General features: G+C 45.0%; 2 protein-coding genes and 1 long non-coding RNA gene across 5 annotated transcripts in view; 2 read left to right on the plus strand and 1 right to left on the minus strand.

Annotated features, from left to right (window-relative positions):
* The first annotated feature begins 3,273 nt into the window (after nucleotides 1-3,273).
* Nucleotides 3,274-12,558, plus strand: LOC106806802 (ribonucleases P/MRP protein subunit POP1-like). The gene is made up of 14 exons (XM_014808882.1): nucleotides 3,274-3,732; nucleotides 4,035-4,225; nucleotides 4,641-4,883; nucleotides 5,142-5,229; nucleotides 5,360-5,497; nucleotides 5,698-6,624; nucleotides 6,879-7,043; nucleotides 7,231-7,299; nucleotides 7,434-7,586; nucleotides 8,114-8,391; nucleotides 9,131-9,266; nucleotides 9,671-9,750; nucleotides 10,056-10,168; nucleotides 10,550-12,558. The coding sequence occupies exons 1-14, from the start codon at nucleotides 3,279-3,281 to the stop codon at nucleotides 11,031-11,033; spliced, it is 3,519 nt and encodes a 1,172-aa protein (XP_014664368.1). The 5' UTR covers nucleotides 3,274-3,278; the 3' UTR covers nucleotides 11,034-12,558.
* Nucleotides 9,247-10,752, plus strand: LOC106806824. The gene is made up of 4 exons (XR_001393588.1): nucleotides 9,247-9,344; nucleotides 9,671-9,750; nucleotides 10,056-10,168; nucleotides 10,550-10,752. It is a non-coding gene; the product is annotated as an uncharacterized LOC106806824 (long non-coding RNA).
* A 1,963-nt stretch (nucleotides 12,559-14,521) lies between the features above and the next one.
* The window catches only part of LOC106806817 (acyl-protein thioesterase 1-like), a 17,427-nt gene continuing 12,405 nt past the window's right edge, over nucleotides 14,522-19,543 (minus strand). For 2 of the 3 annotated variants that reach the window (XM_014808932.1, XM_014808934.1), the window contains 6 exons: nucleotides 17,828-17,875; nucleotides 17,322-17,392; nucleotides 16,210-16,385; nucleotides 15,752-15,916; nucleotides 15,461-15,529; nucleotides 14,522-15,097 (listed from right to left, as the gene is read on the minus strand). In XM_014808932.1, the coding sequence (XP_014664418.1) occupies nucleotides 15,479-15,529; nucleotides 15,752-15,916; nucleotides 16,210-16,385; nucleotides 17,322-17,392; nucleotides 17,828-17,875 (511 nt within the window). In that variant the 3' untranslated portion in view covers nucleotides 14,522-15,097; nucleotides 15,461-15,478. The remainder of the gene's footprint in view (nucleotides 15,098-15,460; nucleotides 15,530-15,751; nucleotides 15,917-16,209; nucleotides 16,386-17,321; nucleotides 17,393-17,827; nucleotides 17,876-19,543) is intronic. The other variant, XM_014808933.1, reaches the window with a different exon arrangement.

The following is a 19,543-nucleotide window of genomic DNA, read 5'->3' on the forward strand; positions in this document are numbered from 1 at the left end:
CACTATTTTATCTCATAAAATAATGGTCGGATTTTTAATATCTGCAACTTTTAATAGTCCAAATCTTAGTACATAGGATACGAGTAACGTGCCTGCTGTAAAACTTGTAGTAAAAAAGCGTTACAAATTGTAACCGAAATCCATAGATTGAGCCTATGAGCGAGAGCGCCATCTGTCGTGGAGTTTGACCATAAAACAGGAGTTTGAGGCACGTGATTTGTATCAACCAATGGCAGCGCTCGCTAAAGCCCTATGTTCTTGAGTGACATAGGAAAAAAGATCACGCGTGCAGCTTGTGGGAGTGAGAGGCCGAAAAAGTTTATTTAATGAGTCTTCGCGCTATTTGCTTTCCAATCGTGCACATTTTACATTTACACACTTTCTTTGATATATTGTAATTTTTTAAGTAATATTTAAAATTCAATTAAAACGTTTTTAATTTTGATAATCTTTATCAATAAGTCATGTGCTTGCTTCAGTACGAGGGTGTAAGACGGGTACCCCCGGGTATCATCTTTAGCCTCTATTACACAGCTTACATGTTTGCGGCGTAAGTTGCCATCTACAACATCAATGGAAGATGGTTGTCCTTGTAAATTTTAGGTGTTTATATACCTTCACCTTGTGTATTTGATGAATACGATCGATGCGTATGAACATTGGTTTGAATCTGGCCCGTTACGAGTCAAACTTGTAAGTAAGAGCACAAAGCACAGAAAGTTTGGCCGTTTCAATAATTAAAGTCGTGGCAAATAAACACTAAAAGCACCAAAAAAGTTCAACACTCATCGCTGACGAAATTCCCGCATCAAAAAGTCGCCATATGAAATTCCCGCCTCAAAAAATCAACAATCTACAGTCAGCACTATATGGAAGACAAACAGTAAAAATTTGAGTAAAAACTGTCAACAAAGAAGTTATGACATTTTTCAATCTTATTTTGCATATGTACAAGACTTGATAATGATACATTCACTAAGTTCTATTGGTTTGTATATGAAAGATGAATGTTGATCTAAATCCCTCATCAAAATCTCAACAATGCCTGACGAGAACCATGAAATCAACTTTCATCGGCCTTACACAAACTGTCGGAGGGCGCTGCGTTTGCCGATCGCTATGCACATTGGGAATGCGTACATCACAGGTCAACAGAAATGGCGCTCAGTATATTCGCCGCTCGTCACTTCGAATTTTTGTAACAGGTTATATTAGTTTAATACAGATTATTGTGATACATAGTAAGTTCCAAGATAACGGAGAAAGGTTCGTGTTGAGAATAAACCCAGTTTGGAAGTTCTAGTCTCTGAAAACGCACCAGCAAACCGCCCTGGGTGATTAACTAAGGGGTTCCTCCACACAAAAGGATAGGGACGCTTTGTAACCTTACTTTTGTGGGGTCACATTATTGTATTTACAACAAACGGACTACATTAGGCCGATGAAAGTTGATGTCATGGTTCTCGTCAGCGCCCGCATCAAATTTTACTCCCTTGGTCGGTGAATCCGCTCTTCAAACCGAAGTAACGTCACAGAAGTTCTAGTCTCTGAAAATACACCAGCAAACCTGCCCGAGTGATTCACTCGGGCATTCCTCCGCAAAAAGGTATAGGCTCGCGTTGTAACCCTATCCTCTTGGGTTTGGGTTACATTATTGTATCTAGTAGTGGTACTGATATCATAGGGTCTATGTCCCCCGGGGTACTGCCGGAACGTACCCTGGTACTATATTATACACAGGCACTTGAAGCGTATCAACTGTAAACACACGCCGCCGCCATTGCGCGTACACTTACACATATTAATTATTATGTTTATGTACTTATTTATGTGTAAGTGTACGCGCAATGGCGGCGGCGTGTGTTTACAGTTGATACGCTTCAAGTGCCTGTGATATTATATGCCGGACCGTACCTCTCCTACTCCACTAACGAGTCTAGGCTAGGGAGTCGCCTACGCCTACTCCCTAACCCGAACCTTAACCCTAACCCTAATCCTAACCCTAACCATATCAAATAGTGACCAGGGTACGTTCCGGCAGTACCCTGGGGGACATAGACCCTATGAGCCTTACTTACGCTCATACTCATACTCATAGTCATAGGGTCTATGTCCCCCAGGGCCAGGGTATTATCGGAGGGTACTCTGGGTACGGTTCGATATATCGGAACGTACCCTGGTAACTATCTGATATGGTTAGGGTTAGGGAGTAGGCGTAGGCGACTCCCTAGACTCGTTAGTGGAGTAGGCGAGTTACAGTCCGGCATATTAGATAGTACCAGGGTACCCTACGTTCCAATATATCGAACCGTACCCAGGGTACCCTCCGATAGTACCCTGGTGGACATAGACCCTCTCAACCTTACTTACTTCTAAGACTTAGTCTACGATAATGCAAACCCTTTAAAAATACCTAAATGCCTCGAAATGTATACCCCCAATTATAGCTGTTTAATTACAATTTTATTTATATAAATCTTTATATGAGTGTTACAGGGGTAGAAATTAATTTTTGAACAAGGGAGTCCAACGGACTCACTACCCTCCAAAAGGGGGAGTCCGCAGCAAAATGAGGGAGTCCGCAGTCTAAGATTCAAAATTAAAGATATTAACAATAGTGCATGTGCTTATTTTTAAGATTCATGCAGTTGCACGTCTGCCAAATTTTCTTTGGACATTAGCTGAACAAATACATTAATTTCGAAAGGCCGTGCTCCGGAACAAACTAGTTAGTATGGCAGAATTTTCTGGGAGTCACACGGACTCCTGCATATGTCAAATCAGGGAGTCCGCCAGTAAATCAGGGAGTATTTGATTCTGGACTCCCGTTAATTTCGCACCCTGGTGACAGAGTGTGTTTGCATGTGACATGATGTGTGCATCCGTGCGCATATTAATTTTTTTTAACAAATTCAAACTGGAAATGTATTACACTTGCAGTTCCTGCCGCAGCATTTCCGCCAGCAGTACCATATCCGTATTTGCAACCGGGGCTGTTGCCGCCAGAGGCGATGATGCAACAGCCGATTCAGTACATGTTACCCGGGCAACCTCCGGGCGTGATGGCAATGCCGCAGCCCATGCAATACATCGTCCCGTCTCCGATCCAGAGATCCGTGCCCCAGGCAGTCGCCGAGCAGCAGTATTACTACTACCAGCAGATGGCAGCAGCGTCGCAGGCGCAGCAGCTGGCGGCGGCGCAGCAGCAGCACCAGCAGGTGGCCGTGTCTCAGGCGCGGCAACGCGCGGCGGCGGCGTCCGCGTCCGCGAAACACCAGATGGCGCAGCAGGCGGCGCTGAATCTCGCTCAACAGAAGCTTGCCACGCAGCAGCAGGCGGCGTTCTCGATGGCCCAGCAACAGATGGCAGCACAGCACAAGGCTGCCATCGCGAGAGCTCACCAACAGATCGCTGCAATGCATCACGTTGCGGCGACTCGGGCATCGTCCGCGGCAACCTTCACGACGTCTGCCTGTCACGCAGCGCAGATGACGACGCACGCTAGCGCCATGCGGGAAACCGCAAAGAGTGTAGACGTCAAAGATTGCAATCAGGTTCAAGTCCAACCTGAAAAACAAACTGCTGATCCAGGTTTAACCGAAGAGTCGATGAAGCAGTTGCCGTCGGCGACTGGTAAAGACTCCGGCTCAGTCTCAGGTCGACATGGTGTGATGCAATCAGTCAGGGAATCTTCACCTCTAAAGAAACCTACAGGAGCTAATCTGCCGTCGGGTAATGACTGCACACTATTTATCAGTGCAGTGATGCTTTATCATTCAGGAATAACTACTGCGAGCTTGTTTGATGCATATTAAATTGTCAGATGAAATTGTTTAATAATAAAACGATACAAATTTACGATTTATCATAATTTTTCTGCTCTATAACAGTCAATTCATAGTTTGTGATTTAACGGTGACTGACACGCCTGACGTCACGAGCAATGCACACGTCAACACGTGACACACGAACTGGCGTGCAGGTCTTCCTCACACATTTCATCATTTCTTCGCTCTCTGTCTGTCTCGCCATAGATGTGCTGGTGTCTCAGTTTGCGCAGAAGCGAGCGCGCGAGATCGAGACGCTCACTGTGGAGCTCATGATGGCAGACACGCCATTCGGAAAACCTGTGTTCCAGACGATCCCGCGTCACATGCGCCGTCGCACGATGAGTTACAACGTGAAACGTCTGCCGCGGCGACTACAGGCCTCCCAGACAGGACAGGTAAGGCGTTGGGTAGCGCGACGGGAGAGAGATAGACTCCAGTTATAAGGACCTGCCGTGGGGAACGTGGGCTTGTTAAACAGTTAAACGGAGATTAGCCAAAACGTTAATATGTAGGACAGATCAAAGAGGGTCACTTGGTGGGGGGAAGGTTCATGTGGTGTGAGAACGAGTGAGTAAAAGGCATGAGTGATTGAGACATGCAGGTTATGTAAAACCCACGAGGGATATGCTGAGTGTTGCCAAATGTTGCCCTGATTACTGGTATCCAAACCTAACATGCATGGATTGCATCTGGCTATCTGTGGCTACATCTGTAAAAATCGCTGTAATATTATTATTGCATTATCTGTTACATTATCTCTTATATTATTTATTACGTTTTATAACATTATCTGTAATATTTCCTCGACAGTTTTCGAAAGTTGCACCCGTCGGTCCGGGAAAACGGCCGAGTAGGAAGCATCGGCGTCGTCCTAGCAACCTGCTGGAGGAGTACACGCGTCGGCAACGCCGCAACGTGTGGCTGGAGACACATATATGGCATGCTAAACGCTTCAAGATGGCCGACTTGTGGGGCTACAAGATCCCGCTGCATCCCTGTGATAAGAGCATACGCGCATCGTACCGCGCCAGCGCCCGGCATTGCCTTCTACAGGTGGTTACAGTATAGCTGTTTCTGTACTGGAGATGTTCAATTGTATAGTATTGCATTTTGAGCAAAGATGGGGGTAAATATCATGTGTAATACTAATACACCACACATATTCTCCAGTATTGAAAGAAAAATGTTTATGATGGACAGGGTGGTTGCGCATGTTCCATTGTTTATTAGATATTATTTGATTGCTTTTACACCATTTGTTAACTGATCAGCACAAAATGTGATTCCAAAGCTATTGTCTGGTTTCTGTAGGATGTTTCTTACCTCTGCTGTTTGGAGCTGCGAGGGTCTGAGCAGGAAATCATTACGGGCATGCGGGATGTGACCAGCACTGATACAGGTACGTACTCTGTCACGCACTGCCTTGTTTGCTGGCAAACTAACCTCAAAATTCATCTGCCCATCTTCATTTTCTACAGACATACTTATATCACAGCCTAAGCTTGACTTTTGGTTTCTATGGACTGTAGGTCTATCTGTTGCTGCAAAAGCATACATCAGTGGAACAAGGCAAGGAAGCACTGTGTTATATGGACCAAGCCAATACCCACACAATGCTCTTGGGCAAGCTGACTTCATTTGGGAGCCAGTGTTCGGCACGACTTCAAGTAAGAGTAGACAAAAAGGCCCATTTTATTCGTCACATCATTGGATGTATATAGGCTATGAATCAGTTAGAATACAATTTTTTGTTAGAATGTTGTTTAGTGGTAATATTAATCTGCTTCCACGTATTTCACGCACGTATTTGGAGGATTATTGTGTAAAAAATAAAAAATAAAAGATACTATGGTGTTGTTTTCGGTAGGCGAGCGTCGGAGGTTGTGGATCTGGGTCCACGCCTCCTGCTCAAAGGCTGTTCTCACCGCCCTTCTCACTGCCTTCCACATGAGCGACTCGCCGACCTTCACCGATTCGCCATCCAGTCAGGAGTCGGACCCGAAGGCAGCGGCAGACGTATCTGCAGACAGTCACGGTGAGAAACCACGCGATCAGGAAGCCATGCCCAGTCACAGTGAGGATCAGTGCAGCCCAGGCATCGCTGGCTCCACCGCCGCGGATCAGGGACGAGAGCCGAGCAAAGCCGAAGTCGTAAACTCGCTCGCGACCGACGCGAAAGCGCGGAAAAACGTCGCGAAGAAGAAGCGACCGGCGAAGAGGAAGAAAGCCGGGGAGGCGGCGGCGGCGACGACGACGAAGAGAAAGCCGTTCGAGGTGGCGCCGGCCGTCGCCGCGACGTACACGAACGGACGCGTGACCTTGGTCTCGCTCAAGGACAAACTCGTCAGGTTCCGGCTGACCGGTCCGCTCTCGCAGGCCGTGCTGTGCGACTTGCTCCAGCCCGCCGACGTCGTCGTCGCCGCGGCGGCGCCCTCTGGCGGCAATGTCGCAGCTGCGGCCGTCGCCGCGGAAAGCGAAGCAGAGATGGCGCCATCTACAGTCGGTGACGGCAACTCGAGCTCAATTCCGAAATGCGAAGAAGGGAAAGATGGTGAAGAAGATGGCGGTGGCACTGTATCCCCGGGCACGCCGCCAGATGGCAGCACCGAACAGCAGTACAGCTCAATTGAACAGTGTCAAAGTGACAGTCCAGCTTTGTGTAAATTGGTGCGGTCGGTGGCGACGCTTGCAGCAAAAGTGCTGCTACCTGTTGGCAGTAGTGAACACTGTGAAGAAGAGAGCACAGTGGCGACACCTGTGGTCAGTGGTCCAGAGGACAAAGCAGCTCTAGAAGGTAGAAAGCAAATCTAGGAATTCCTAATGCATTCATAAATAGCAATATGTAATACGTAATTATGAATATATCTGTACAAGATACTGTGTATGATGACGTGTGTATGATGGTGTATCTATAGATATGTTCATGTGTGTCGCTAGAAAATTATAAAAGTATAACTTTCCAATTTTATGTTATTTTACAATGCGTTGAATTGTAAAATACTGCAAGCTATAGTTCTGACAAAATGAATCACTTGTGTTTCGTGTTAGAAATTGATCGGCCAGCTGTTGTGGATGCTGCGACGATACCTAAGTGGTGGGAGGTATACTACACTCACCAGCAGAAAGCTGAGCAACAGAGAAGTCAGGCTGAGGCATGGAGAGCATTGAAGGCAGTCCAGTCACCAGCTGAACTGCCACCTCACTGTGTGCTAGGTATGTTTCTAACATTATAATTCTCACAGTTTATCTTACAAAAGCTTCTACTCTGATGTTACACGAATGAGGTAGTAATTTAAACAAGTTTATGGTTTAGATATAATAAGAAATTCTGTGACTGCTGCGACAGGTGCATTATTTTGTGATGATGGTTGGTATTAAGCGCTTACATGGTGTTTTATAGGACTTACAGTCAGAGATCCACGCATCTTTCTACCCAAGAAACGAACCAAAGTCATGAACGAAGTTACTGGTAAGTTCCTCATCCTAGTGGGCCAGGCAGAGTGTAACATAGTTTAAATATTAGCCACTATCGAATATATTTGATCCTGCTTGTAAGGCATTGTACGTGGACAGTGTGGGATAAACTTGTATTTTGCTGCACAGAGGTAGCAGTGCAGCAGGTGGATGTTGCAACTCGGCTACCAGAGGGCATATCGGCTTCTCCACTGTGGGATGAAGGGATCCGTAAAGAGGTGACTACGACAAAACTCACGGAGCAGGAGATGAACAGACTTCGATCTCAAAATATTGTTCCCGGTAAATATAATACCTGCGCTAAATGTCTCGATTTGTTTCTCGGTAATTTATTTATTTCCTTGCTAGTATTGAATCGGTTTTATGTTATTGCCATACGTAGAACATCATACCACGTATATATTATAACATCCCCACGTGTAGACAACATCGCAGGAAATCATCATATGTAGATAGCATAACATGTAAACATAGGACGATATCGCCTCTTGTAGATGCACCTATATTATATGATCACAAGTTTACAACATTGCACGTGTGAAATCATCAGACATAGACAACAACAGACACACATGAGACAGCGTCATGTACAGGACATTGTCACACATGAGACAGCGTCATGTACAGGACATTGTCACACATGAGACAGCGTCATGTACAGGACATTGTCACACACGAGACAGGATCATGTACAGGACATTGTCACACATGAGACAGCGTCATGTACAGGACATCTTCCCCCACGAGACGACGTTGCGTGTATGATCGTAGTCTGTGCAATGCCATCTCTCGAGGCTTTCGCGTTGCAGGCACACCGCTGCAGCTGGGACGGGAGGAGTCCCGGGTCCCGATCCTGCTCGTCCAGAACCCGGGCCACGGCGACGCGCGGCAACCTACGACACTTGGCTACGGCAGCGGCTGGGACGTGGTCCTGCCGTGCGGATGGAGCATGGCCTTCTGGGTGGGGCTGGTGTACAGGGGCGCGCGGGCGGCTGGCTTGAGGGAGTGCACGGCTTGCTGCTGGGAGAGGGGCGTGCCGAGCTTCCCTGATGGCTACCCCGACACGGAGGCTGCGAGAATACATCAGGTGAGGCGGTGGAGCGGAAGCGAGGTTGGTGCGTGAACGTAGGTGATGGAAATAATGGTATGACCGAGAGAGACATAGGGAGAGACAGGCAGAGAGAGGGGAGAGAGAGAGAGAAAGAGCAAGAGAGAGAGAAAGAAAGGGGTGAGCGAAAGAGAGAGGGGAGAGAGAGAGAGAGAGAGAGAGTGAGAGAGAGAGAGAGAGAAGAAGAGGAGAGAGAGAGAGAGAGAGAGAGAGAGAGAGAGAGAGAGAAAGAAAGAAAGGGGTGAGCGAAAGAGAGAGGGGAGAGAGAGAGAGAGAGAGAGAGAGCAAGAGAGAGAAAGAAAGGAAGGGGTGAGCGAAAGAGAGAGGAGAGAGAGAGAGAGAGAGATAGAGCAAGAGTGAGAAAGAAAGAAAGAAAGGGGTGAGCGAAAGAGAGAGAGAGAGAAAGAGACAGAGGCAGGAGGGAAGAGTACGTAAGAGCTTGAACAAATGATAGAAAGCTGGAACAGGTAGTGTATGCACGAGAGAGAGAGAGAGAGAGAGAGCGAGAGAGAGAGAGAGAGGGAGGGAGGGAGGGAGGGAGGGAGGGAGGGAGGGAGGAGGAGAAGAGAAGAGAGAGAGAGTGAGCGCGGGTAAAATGCAGGCATGGAAGGACAAGCTAGAGGAAGAGATTGAAGGTGAACACAGTACAAAGTATTACAAGCAGATAAACGGACAGCTAGCCATGCAAGTGTGATATATACTACCCTGTTCGATACAGACAAAGGTACGAGAAAAACTTGAAATGGAATATTTCCGACGTCCACCGGATAAAAGGCCGAAGCTATATCAAGTATGGATCGTATCACACGTTCAGCTGCCCTTGAAGCACCCTCGTGGCAGAGTGGGGAAAGAGAGTAGCAACAGCCATGGGTACAGAGGCAGTGGCGCTGGAGAATGATCAAGCAACAACGGACAAAACACGTCATGATCCGGTAAGTGTTAGTCACCATGTTGTAATCATATGATGGAGAGAAAAGAGAAACACAGAGAGAGAGAAAGAGTGAGAGAGAGAAAGAAGTGAGAGGAGAATGAGTGAGAGAGAGAGAGAGAATGAGTGAGAGAGAGAGAATGAGTGAGAGAGAGAGAAACGAGAAGAGAGAGAAGAGAGAGAGAGAGAGAGAGAGAGAGAGAGAGAAGAGAGAGAGAGAGAAGAGAGAGAGAGAGAGAGAGAGAGAGAGAGAGAGAGAGAGAGAGAGAGCGATTGAAAATGACCACGAGAGTGTTTTAAAATATTCCATATTGTTGTTTTCCATTTCAGGGTTTTACGTTTTGCGATCTCAGCGTGATTTGCAGACATTAAGCCAGCTAGACAAGCGTTTAAAGACCTCACCTACGCTGGTATGTGGTACACAGATATTTACTGTTGTGGTGCAGGCATGCTGTTTATAATCTCATAACAATTAGCTGCATAACAAATGAATGGCTAAATGCATTTTTTTCATATAAATAGTTTCAATGAGTTCTACGTGAGTGATGAAAAATGATAGAATGACATAATTTTAAAGATAATTATATGGCTTCCATGTCATTTATATGTTGTGCAAATATAAAGCAGTTTAATGCGGGAAACTAACATGATGCCAGTTCGGCATATATGTCTGCTCAACACTGATAAAAAATTATCACACCACTTGTGGTTTCAGGATAATGAGTCTCAGCAGAGGAGCATTGATAAAATGGACGCCGTATTGCAGCACCACGTGAGTGCAATCGTTGCTGTGCGTCTGAAGATGTTACAGCGTGGCACCCCTAACAGGTGAGAGTGTGCAGCATTGCTAATAGCATCTAATGCATGTTTAATGTGAGTACCTGTAGCTGGTCATACTCGTGCATTTAGAGCATGCTGATTACGTGATGGCTTTGTTAAACATGTTATATATCTCACAAGCTCATAATTCTTACAAAATGAGCATGCGATGTAAGTTTCCAATAAATTTCATATCGTTACCTAGTGAAATCTAACAAATTCTAGAGATTTGATGCCGTAATAATGCATGAAGTATGGAGCATGGAGCCATCTCTCTAAAGAAGTCGTAAAATTCAAATTCGAGTAGATCAGCCATCGTAAATCCTTGCATGTTCGCGAACTAAACCCGTGAATCACGCACGACGTTCTCGTGTGTTCGCGCGACCGTAGGTTCGCCACGATCTGCCTTCCTTCCCCGGACGACCTTGAACGACTGCTCAAGGACAAACAGTACGGCGGCCCGCTGGAACAGCGACACAAGGATGTGTCAACGCCGAAGCTCAAAGCTCTTCTCGCCGAGCATAAGAAGATCGCGCGGAAGAAGGCCAAGATGGCGGCGGCGTCCACCGGCGAGGCAGCGAAGCGATGTGGCGGCGGGGCGGCGGACGGCGGGGCGAGGGTGGCGGCATCACGGCGGGAGATGTTCGGTGACGTGGCGGGCGTCGTCGGTCACTGCTGCCGCGACGCGATGGGGTTCGTTATCGCTGGTAACTTCTCGTTCACGGTCGGCGGCGGATGCGCCGTTGGATTCTGCAGCGTTGCCGGCCTCGTCGAGGCGGCGAGGGCGCAGCAGCGCTCGCCCCCTCTGGTGGTGCTCGTTAGAAACCCGGCGTCGTTACAGTATCGGTTTGCGAAACTGGATATTCTCAGGTAGCCGCTGGTGGCTGAACGTGCAAGCGGGACCGGGTCATTCGTGCGTTGAATGTCGTCAGAGCGTTCGTGAAAAATGGAAGCACGTTGCGTTTACATAGTCCTGACTTTTCATCGGCCGTCAGTGTTGTATACAACGAAGCTTCTGTTAGAAAGGTGAGGCAGCGGAGGTTGCCAGGTCCACCAGACACGGTGAGTGAATAAGAGATTGGATATCATTGTTGCATCTTTAGTGTCATCGAAAATCTATCACTACTGAAAATGTACAACTCCTAACATCGTGGAGAATTGGTCCATCTCGAAAGCTCCTGTCTTCATTGTATATTTCACCAGCAAAATCTACAATCTTATTATCATTTTGATTCGAGCTTGTAATTTTCTCAACAACACACACTGTTTTGCAATAAGTCATAACGTGCGTGCTTTTCAATGAATCTCCTGTGTTTGCATTCCAAAACTAGTCAATATTGCGAATGTTATATGCCAGGATGACACGCATTACTTTTAGTTGCGTGTACTTATACTGATACGTATTACTTGCAATACTGTGTGCATTACTGATATTCATTTAGGCAGATAAACGCAAGGAAACAACACTAGTTAATATTTTCAATTTACATGTTAATTTAAATGATTTAATGAGTATAATTACTGTAATAAATAGACACCAAGTGACCAAGAACGTGCATTTTGATGACGAGATTTAAGCAATTGCAAGCTTCTGAGATGGGCCAACTTTCATTTGGGAGATGTAAATATTCAGTACTGTGATGTATTTTTGTCGTTTCCATTGAAGATTTCTTCCCACGTAGTCTGAAGCATGCTTGTTTTGCGAATTGCCATAATGCATAATGCAACGCCATACCACCCAGCTACTAGTACTACACATTTCCTGCAATAATTATGCCTTTCATTGCGTGTCTTGTTACGTGTTTCGCGTCTTGGTTTACGTAATATAACAAGCCTTGATTAGTGAACACTTAATCATACTTTGCTCATCGTAAATTAGTGTATTTAGTAGTCGTTAGTGCACCGCGTTCATTTTCTTGTATATCACTGTATCACAGGCATAGCATGGCAGTTGTGTTTAGATAGATGTTAATTTGCAAAAAAGAAATCAGTGCTGCAATTGTCGTACGTGGCTTGGATTGTGTGGGAAGATTCCTTTAATTGCACATGATACACCCACCCACCACATTTGCAGGTGATGTGCATGTCTCGGCAGGTTTTTGTGTCTTGATAATTGCGTAGTCGCGTATTATTGCTCACCTGCCAGCTGTTACGGGACGTGAGACAGGAATGTCAACCTTGTGAAATTTATTTACGCTTAAGAGATAATCATGTTTGATTGTGGCATGATATAGTCGGGAGTGAGTAAAAGGCGATGCCTTTTTTATTTACTCCTGATATAACGTACACGTTTTTCGATGTTGCAATTGCAGTTGTTGCACACATAATTTCATGAATGATACTTCAAACTGTTTTGATCCATTTTCAGAGTATATTAAAAGTGAACTACAAACATTGAACTTGTTGTCAGTAGTGTTTGATTGGCATTTTGGTAACTAAAATCAGTATTGCCTATATTATGAATATATATATAGTAATAGATTTATTCAAACAGCTGGAGTAACGTTAATAACCATATTTTTACATTTTTACTAATACGATATATCTCAAGGTTTCACTACAGCAACTACAAGACTGCTACACTGATGTAAAATAAACACAGTATTTATTTTTACAATAACCAGGAAGTAAACCTGTACAACATAATCAAAACATCGCTTAGACTCCATGGAATATTTCCTATCCAGGTATAGGAGATATGTTAAGCTGGACCAGAAATTAAACACGACAGCATAACCTTTTGATTTCTCACACAGCCTCTGTACAATTTAAGCTTAAAAGCACACTGCCAAATCACAGTGCCATTTACTGGCTTTAGCACAGACACACTACACTCCACTCTACCCTCTATACTGTTACCATGTTCAAGTGGAAAAGCTAGAGAGCTGCCAAGTTTTGTACATTACTATATATACACTCACGTGTTGTGGTGTTCTGCACGAATGGGGGTAGGGTGTCTGTGCTACTGTGGAAGGTATCCGCTAAAGCTACGACCACGGAAGACAAATGCACACGAGACCTGTTTAACATTTACATCCTACGTCTGGGGCGGCCAGCCAGTCGAGCTACGGCTATCCGTCTTGTAACCAGACAGCGATCGATATTGGCTATAGATGAGCCACTCTTGCCCGGCATCCTAGTGTGGATGAAGACTTTAAAAAGTTTTGGAAACCAGTGAATCATCGTTTGGCGGGAATGCTACTCGTTTTAGCGACTATTTCGTTGTTGTGTATTTGTAAGTATGCCGGTGTCATTCCCGACATGCCACCCCACCAAACAACAGCCAACAGCCAACCCAACAGATCCAACCCAACATTGCACCTAATCTCTTGAAAACATTTCGCAGGAATTCATCAAACGAGCCATCAAGGTCACACATAGATTTTCAAAGTCATTTATCATATAAACTAGCATTACTGAAAAAGGCGTGTCCCGAATTGTACGACTCGGAAAACAGTTGAGCCCATTGATCCTATTAGATTTAATTTCCACCAATTAGAAGATTCACGTTATAGCAGTCAGTGTTGCTACACTTGTTCCTTGTATTTTCCCTGCATAGAAACGACAAGAAGCCCATCTAAGTGGAACAACGTCCCAGGTGATGAGTGCCAATAGGAACAACCCCCCCTCCCCTAAATGTAGCACGCTCTCCTGGTTTGTAAAGCTGAACTTATCTCCACATTAAACAGCCAAACTAAGCATGATCGTTTGTAAAACAAAACAAAAAATCACCTTTCAATTCTCTACATTCCACGTACTGTTCAATCCCCCCGTTTCAGACAGCCACTTGTTCACATAGACCAGTCCTCAGGGCAATCGACGCACAAATCCATTACGGAGCTGGTAATGTGCAAAATTGTGTGATGCTAGTTGGTAATGAAGTGCGCAGGTGTTTTTCCAAGAAGAAATGTTTTTGCATCGCACAATGCGCATCCAAATGCTAATTTCTCCAGTACTAGACTAGCAAATACTTCGTGGCATGCATAATCACACTACCTTATGCCAAAATAAACTCTAGTTCCTCCCATTTCACTGCGCGTTTGCTTAAAACAAGAAAGAGGTGAGAAAACTGGCATTCTGGCGCCAACGCCGACTTGTTTGCCAATTTAGCCTCGAAGTGGTTAGGTGACGTCACATGTTTTTATCTTTGCTACACCCGTACCGCTGTACCGCAGCACCGCTGCACGGTTGCTTGGGAGAGCAACGCAAAACTGTCGACAACATCGGAGAATTTGAACAACATTGGAGGTATTTTCAAATACCTTTTATAAGACAACGCGCAGTGAAATGGGAGGAACTAGAGTTTATTTTGTCATAAGGTAGTGTGATTATGCATGCCACGAAGTATTTGTTAGTCTAGTACTGGAGAAATTAGCGTTTGGATGCGCATTGTGTGGCTTTAAATTACTACAGTAATTATTTTTTTTAAATGGGAAAAAATCGTTACCACAGTGTTTGGCTATGCTGCTTGATGTGGCAATAACGCAGTCTTGCAAACTAGTGCCAGTCGATTTTACTGATGCGCCACGCCAAATGGGATAGACCACTTCCAGATTTCAAAGCGTTGCATTAGCATGTATGACAACTTCACTTACTCTTAATGCCGCTGTCATTTGAAAACCCGATTCTAATACAGTTACTCCGGCACACGTCGTAGCTTGCAGCGTACGTGAAGTAAACACCCACATTCAGGTGGTAGCTCCCCACCGATCTGTAACAGCCCCTCTGCATGCGACACCACCCCTGCCATTTCTGTTGGTATATCGAAGAGCAAATTGTGGGTATGGCCCAGTACACTGGCATTAGCAGGTTTTCTCGATCAATGGCTGTGCCGTTTCTTCGCTTGCACGAGCATTCAGACGAGCACTGGTATCATCCGCCTCTCATTCTCCCATTACCAGCTGCCTTGCATCTGCCTTAGATGGGAACAAACGACACCTGATGAGCAAGCGGCAGCAGAAATTTAATCCCAACGCAAAACGAATCAATATCTAAACTAAATGGCTAATGTTCATTTTCGTACTTTGCTCATTCCGCATTAAAATAACTAACAACACTACTGAATTACCTTCCGCATTAACGTTTCGCAAAACTTTAAATCTTCGATAATCACGTTACGTAAATACGACAAGATGAAGCTAAACACATTACTTCATAATTACTTTGAGAATATATTTATTTATTAATATGTATATAATTTATTTGTCGCTGAAAGAATTTTTGCAAAAAAAAATCATGACAAGAGTAGTTGTACGCTGACCACCACGATGGCTGTATCGTAGAGCCATGACTACAACTAACCTCATTCGTCACGTTTTCCTACACGGGTGGAAGATGCTTATTGATAAATTGTTTAACATCGTCCATCTCCTAATAAAACAAAAGCTTCCGTTAGACCGTAGAGTAAAGTTCGTAGAGAAACGCAATACATTCAATCTCAAAACAGACGCTACAAAACCTGTGCCGCGATCTTACTTCTTCAACTTCTAAACCGTTCAGTTATCTGAACTCTCTTGCTCAAACACACGCTCCCTCTCTTTCTTCTCGACGCACTCTATCGCATGTCTCCTCCTAGGACTAGTTCCCCCTCACCTGTGGACAGGAGCTGTGCATCAAGCCTGCATAGGATTTGAACTCGTAATTCTTGACGAATGTCTTTAGCTTTTTCCCCGTGAGCTCGCCCCAGGCGAACGGAACCACGGGGTCAACATCCCCGTGCGCCTGGAATATCGCAGTCTCGGTGTTGCCCTTGACGATCTGCAAACAAACGCACGGGCGAATCACGCTTGAGGAATCAAAGCGGTCAGTATTAGAAGGCAGTTTATAATGATAGAGAATCACGAAACCAATCTGATTGAAATAGCAGCTTTACTAATAATGGAAAATTCTTGTAAAGAGATAGCGGGAGAGCGAAAGAGAGAGAGAGAGAGAGAGAGACAGAGAGAGACAGTCTTTCTATTCAAATAGAATGATAGACAGTTAATTATTTCTAACATTTTTCGTCGGTGCGACCGATGCTTAACGAATAGTATGAGAGTGAGGTAACACACCTCAGGGAACTGATTGCTCAGTGGAAGCCATGAACTCAGCATCAGTAGGCCACCTAGCGGCTTCTTGTACGTCAACGCAGCGTAGATAGAGACAGCGCCACCTTGTGAGAAGCCGCCAACCATGATGCGATTAGAGGGTATGCCTTTCTTCTCCTCCTCATCTATTAGTGTATGCACTGCGGGCAGAGACAGACGAAAGACGTGATAGAATCACAAAAGATAATATGCCCTTAGTGGTGGATAAACCCATCTCCAGGCATCTACTGTTAACCAATAGTTAAAAAAATAAATGATAGTAAATGTACTTTTAACATGATTTCACGGGAAGGGAACGATTTGTACGTATCGGCTCACCATGTGCAGGGATCAGACAAATAAATCAACTAATTCTAAAAGCTCGTTTCGGCAAATTTCCTGCACATCACATCAGTGTTACATTACCGCACGACATCGCTTTGCTACACGGAGTATATGTTGCTACTAAAGTCAGAAGAGATTATATAGAAGAGTAATAATATAGCATAGATACATTAGTAACATTCAGGGTTCATAGTAGTAAGACACATGTTGAAATAAGGACTTATAAGACCCTTTCTGGAGGCCAAAATAAGACCCTTTCTGGAGGCCAAAATAAGACTTTTTTACGCGATTTCTGATAGATCACCGACTATTAAAGTACACTAATAATATTTATATACACAATTGCACAGCAGATTTAATTATTCCGTATTACATATACAACAATTCTTACTCTAAGTCGAGAACAGTTTATAAAACAATGTTGAAAAATTGTCCTTTGGCAAAAAATAAGGACTATTAAGTACTTTTCTAAGATTTCACCAAAAATAAGTACTAATAAGGGCCCTTATTTTATTTTTGGCAAAATAAGTACTAATAAGGGCCCTTATTTTATTTTTGGCAAAATAAGTACTTATAAGACTTTGGAAGACCCGCTACGAACCCTGAATAATAGCAGCGCTAGTGCTGCTACAGACTTAACACTAGTTAACAGTAACATCGGTAACGATTTGTGCGTGACAGCGCACGACTGTACGAAATCCGCTTCAGGTGTACGGGGCTGAGATGTGCACAATAGTGGATCCCCTACTCACAGTTTTCAGCTGCCTTCTTTATCCCTTCCTCGTCCTGCATAGACGTTTGTTGCAACGTGTAAATGTCAAACCTGCAAACAGCGAAGAATCACTAAAACCGTATTTCAACGCCGTCGCCGCGTACGGTCACTTAACGTCACTCGCACGCCACCGCCGATGTCGGCCGCCTTATCACGGTAATCGTGAGCGAACGAGAGATTCGCCGCACTTCCCGCTTCTTCGTTTAACGATTCCTTTCATGCGCGCTCGCATTTCGACGCTCGCCGACGAATCCGCGTTTGACCGTCGCCGAGAACTCGACACGCTAGTAAGGCGGCGCCACCGGTAAACAATGCATCGCCAGCTCGTTCCATCGCCCGGTCTCTGTAGTGCAGCTGTGAGTGAGTGTTGTTGATGCGAGGCGGTGTTGGTGTGTGCGCGCGCGTGCGTGTATATGTGTGTATTTGTGTGTGCGCGTGCATGTGTATCTGTGTGCGTGCGTGCGCGTGTGCAGGGGGATGACTCACCACGATGGCATGCGGAATCCTGCGTTCAGAGTGACAGGCATCGTCGGCCTGAAAGATCAACGAGACAAGATGCATCAGCATCGAAACAACACCAAACTTAACTCTAAAACCGACCATAATGGAGGTGGGGAATGGAGTTTCAGTTACCCAACGTTATGTATAGAAGTGTATAGCAATCGATGCGACAGGAATAGCATTCGAGGCTATTTTCTCTTGTAGGGATTATGGAAAAAGGCCTCCACCGGTAGGAGTAGTAAGATGACTCCAGCCCACCGTTCTATCAACAGTGAAGTACAAATGTAAACGATGCCTTAAGCCACGCGATCACTCGGCTGGCCCAGAGTGGTTGCTAGTACAGTTCCAGTGAAGCTGCTAAACTGTTTACTATGTGCACACGATGCCGAATCCCTCCAAAAATGCTTCATTTAACACGCAGTCCGCATCCGACGGAAAACCTTCATGTCCCGCTTTCATCTTATTGTGCAAACATTACCAGTTGAACACACAATTTTCACTAATTAACGTGAAAGCAAATCTTTACTGAATCAGCAATCGGGAACCTCTAACAAATTGATTATCCAACAGAGCTTGTAGCAGACTAGATACAACTATTACTAGTGGCGATTACTAAGGGGAGTGTAACGACTAGATGTTACAACTAGCAAGAGTGTAAGTAGTAGCAGTTACAACTATAGCAGGAGTGTAACTAGTAGAGTTTACAACTAGCAGCAGGGGCGGATCCAGGGCTGAAGCTAGACAGTATTTTTCCAGATTTTAAGGGCACATCCCCCAAAAAGGGCACACCACCCCAAAGTGGGTGCCGGTAAGCGCGGAAGCACATGGCGGGGGGTCTGGGGGGCCTCCCCCAAGAAATTTCAAAATTTCAAGGGTCCCTGGGCACAAAAATGAGCACCATTTGAGCACACATTTAGTCAAGCAGCAATAGCTAAAAACCATATGGAATTTTATTTCTGCTTTATTTTGCCTGCGCTTTGCATACCAGCAATTAATGTAGAATGATTCAAGCACTTCCCTTCTTTTTCAGATATCAAAGCTAGTTTTGTTACCATGTAAAATTTTGATTTCCTTCAAGTCCTGTCAATGAATCAGAAGATAAAGAAAACAAATAAAGAATATTGCCAAATTCTATCAAATTGTTTTCTGTATTTTTTAGCGCAAAATTTCGAAGGGCACTTTGAAATCTAGACCGTATTTCCCAATACGGCAAATACGGTTTGAATCCGCCCCCTGGCAGGAGTGTAACTAGTAGAGGTTACAACTATAGCAAGAGTGTAACTATTAGATATTACAACTAGGGGCTGTGTTCCTGGGAGAACTTACTCATTGTCAAACGAGACTTCAACACTAAACATCTATATTAAACATTTATATACGCGCCGACCCACTGTGTCGTGCACGACTGTGATCCCCTCGTTGGTCTAAGCTTAGCTTGACAGAGATATAGTGGCCACCGTTACTAGCAGAGCTTATAAGTATAGATTGGTAACTCGTAACTAGCGGATTTGTTGCATGTGGCCTATCCTCACAAAGGGCGTCTGCTGCTGACCGTGAAGATTAAGCCCTGAGCACATGAAATATTCAGAGCAAGCGCCCTGCAGGCCACAGCAGCCACCTCATTCAGATCATCATTGTGCGCCCCCTCATACTCTCTCTCTCTCGCTCTCTCTCTCTCTCTCTCTCTCTCTCTCTCTCGCT

Source organism: Priapulus caudatus, unplaced genomic scaffold (genome assembly GCF_000485595.1).
Source record: "Priapulus caudatus unplaced genomic scaffold, Priapulus_caudatus-5.0.1 Scaffold180, whole genome shotgun sequence".
NCBI classification, from domain to species: domain Eukaryota; kingdom Metazoa; phylum Priapulida; class Priapulimorpha; order Priapulimorphida; family Priapulidae; genus Priapulus; species Priapulus caudatus.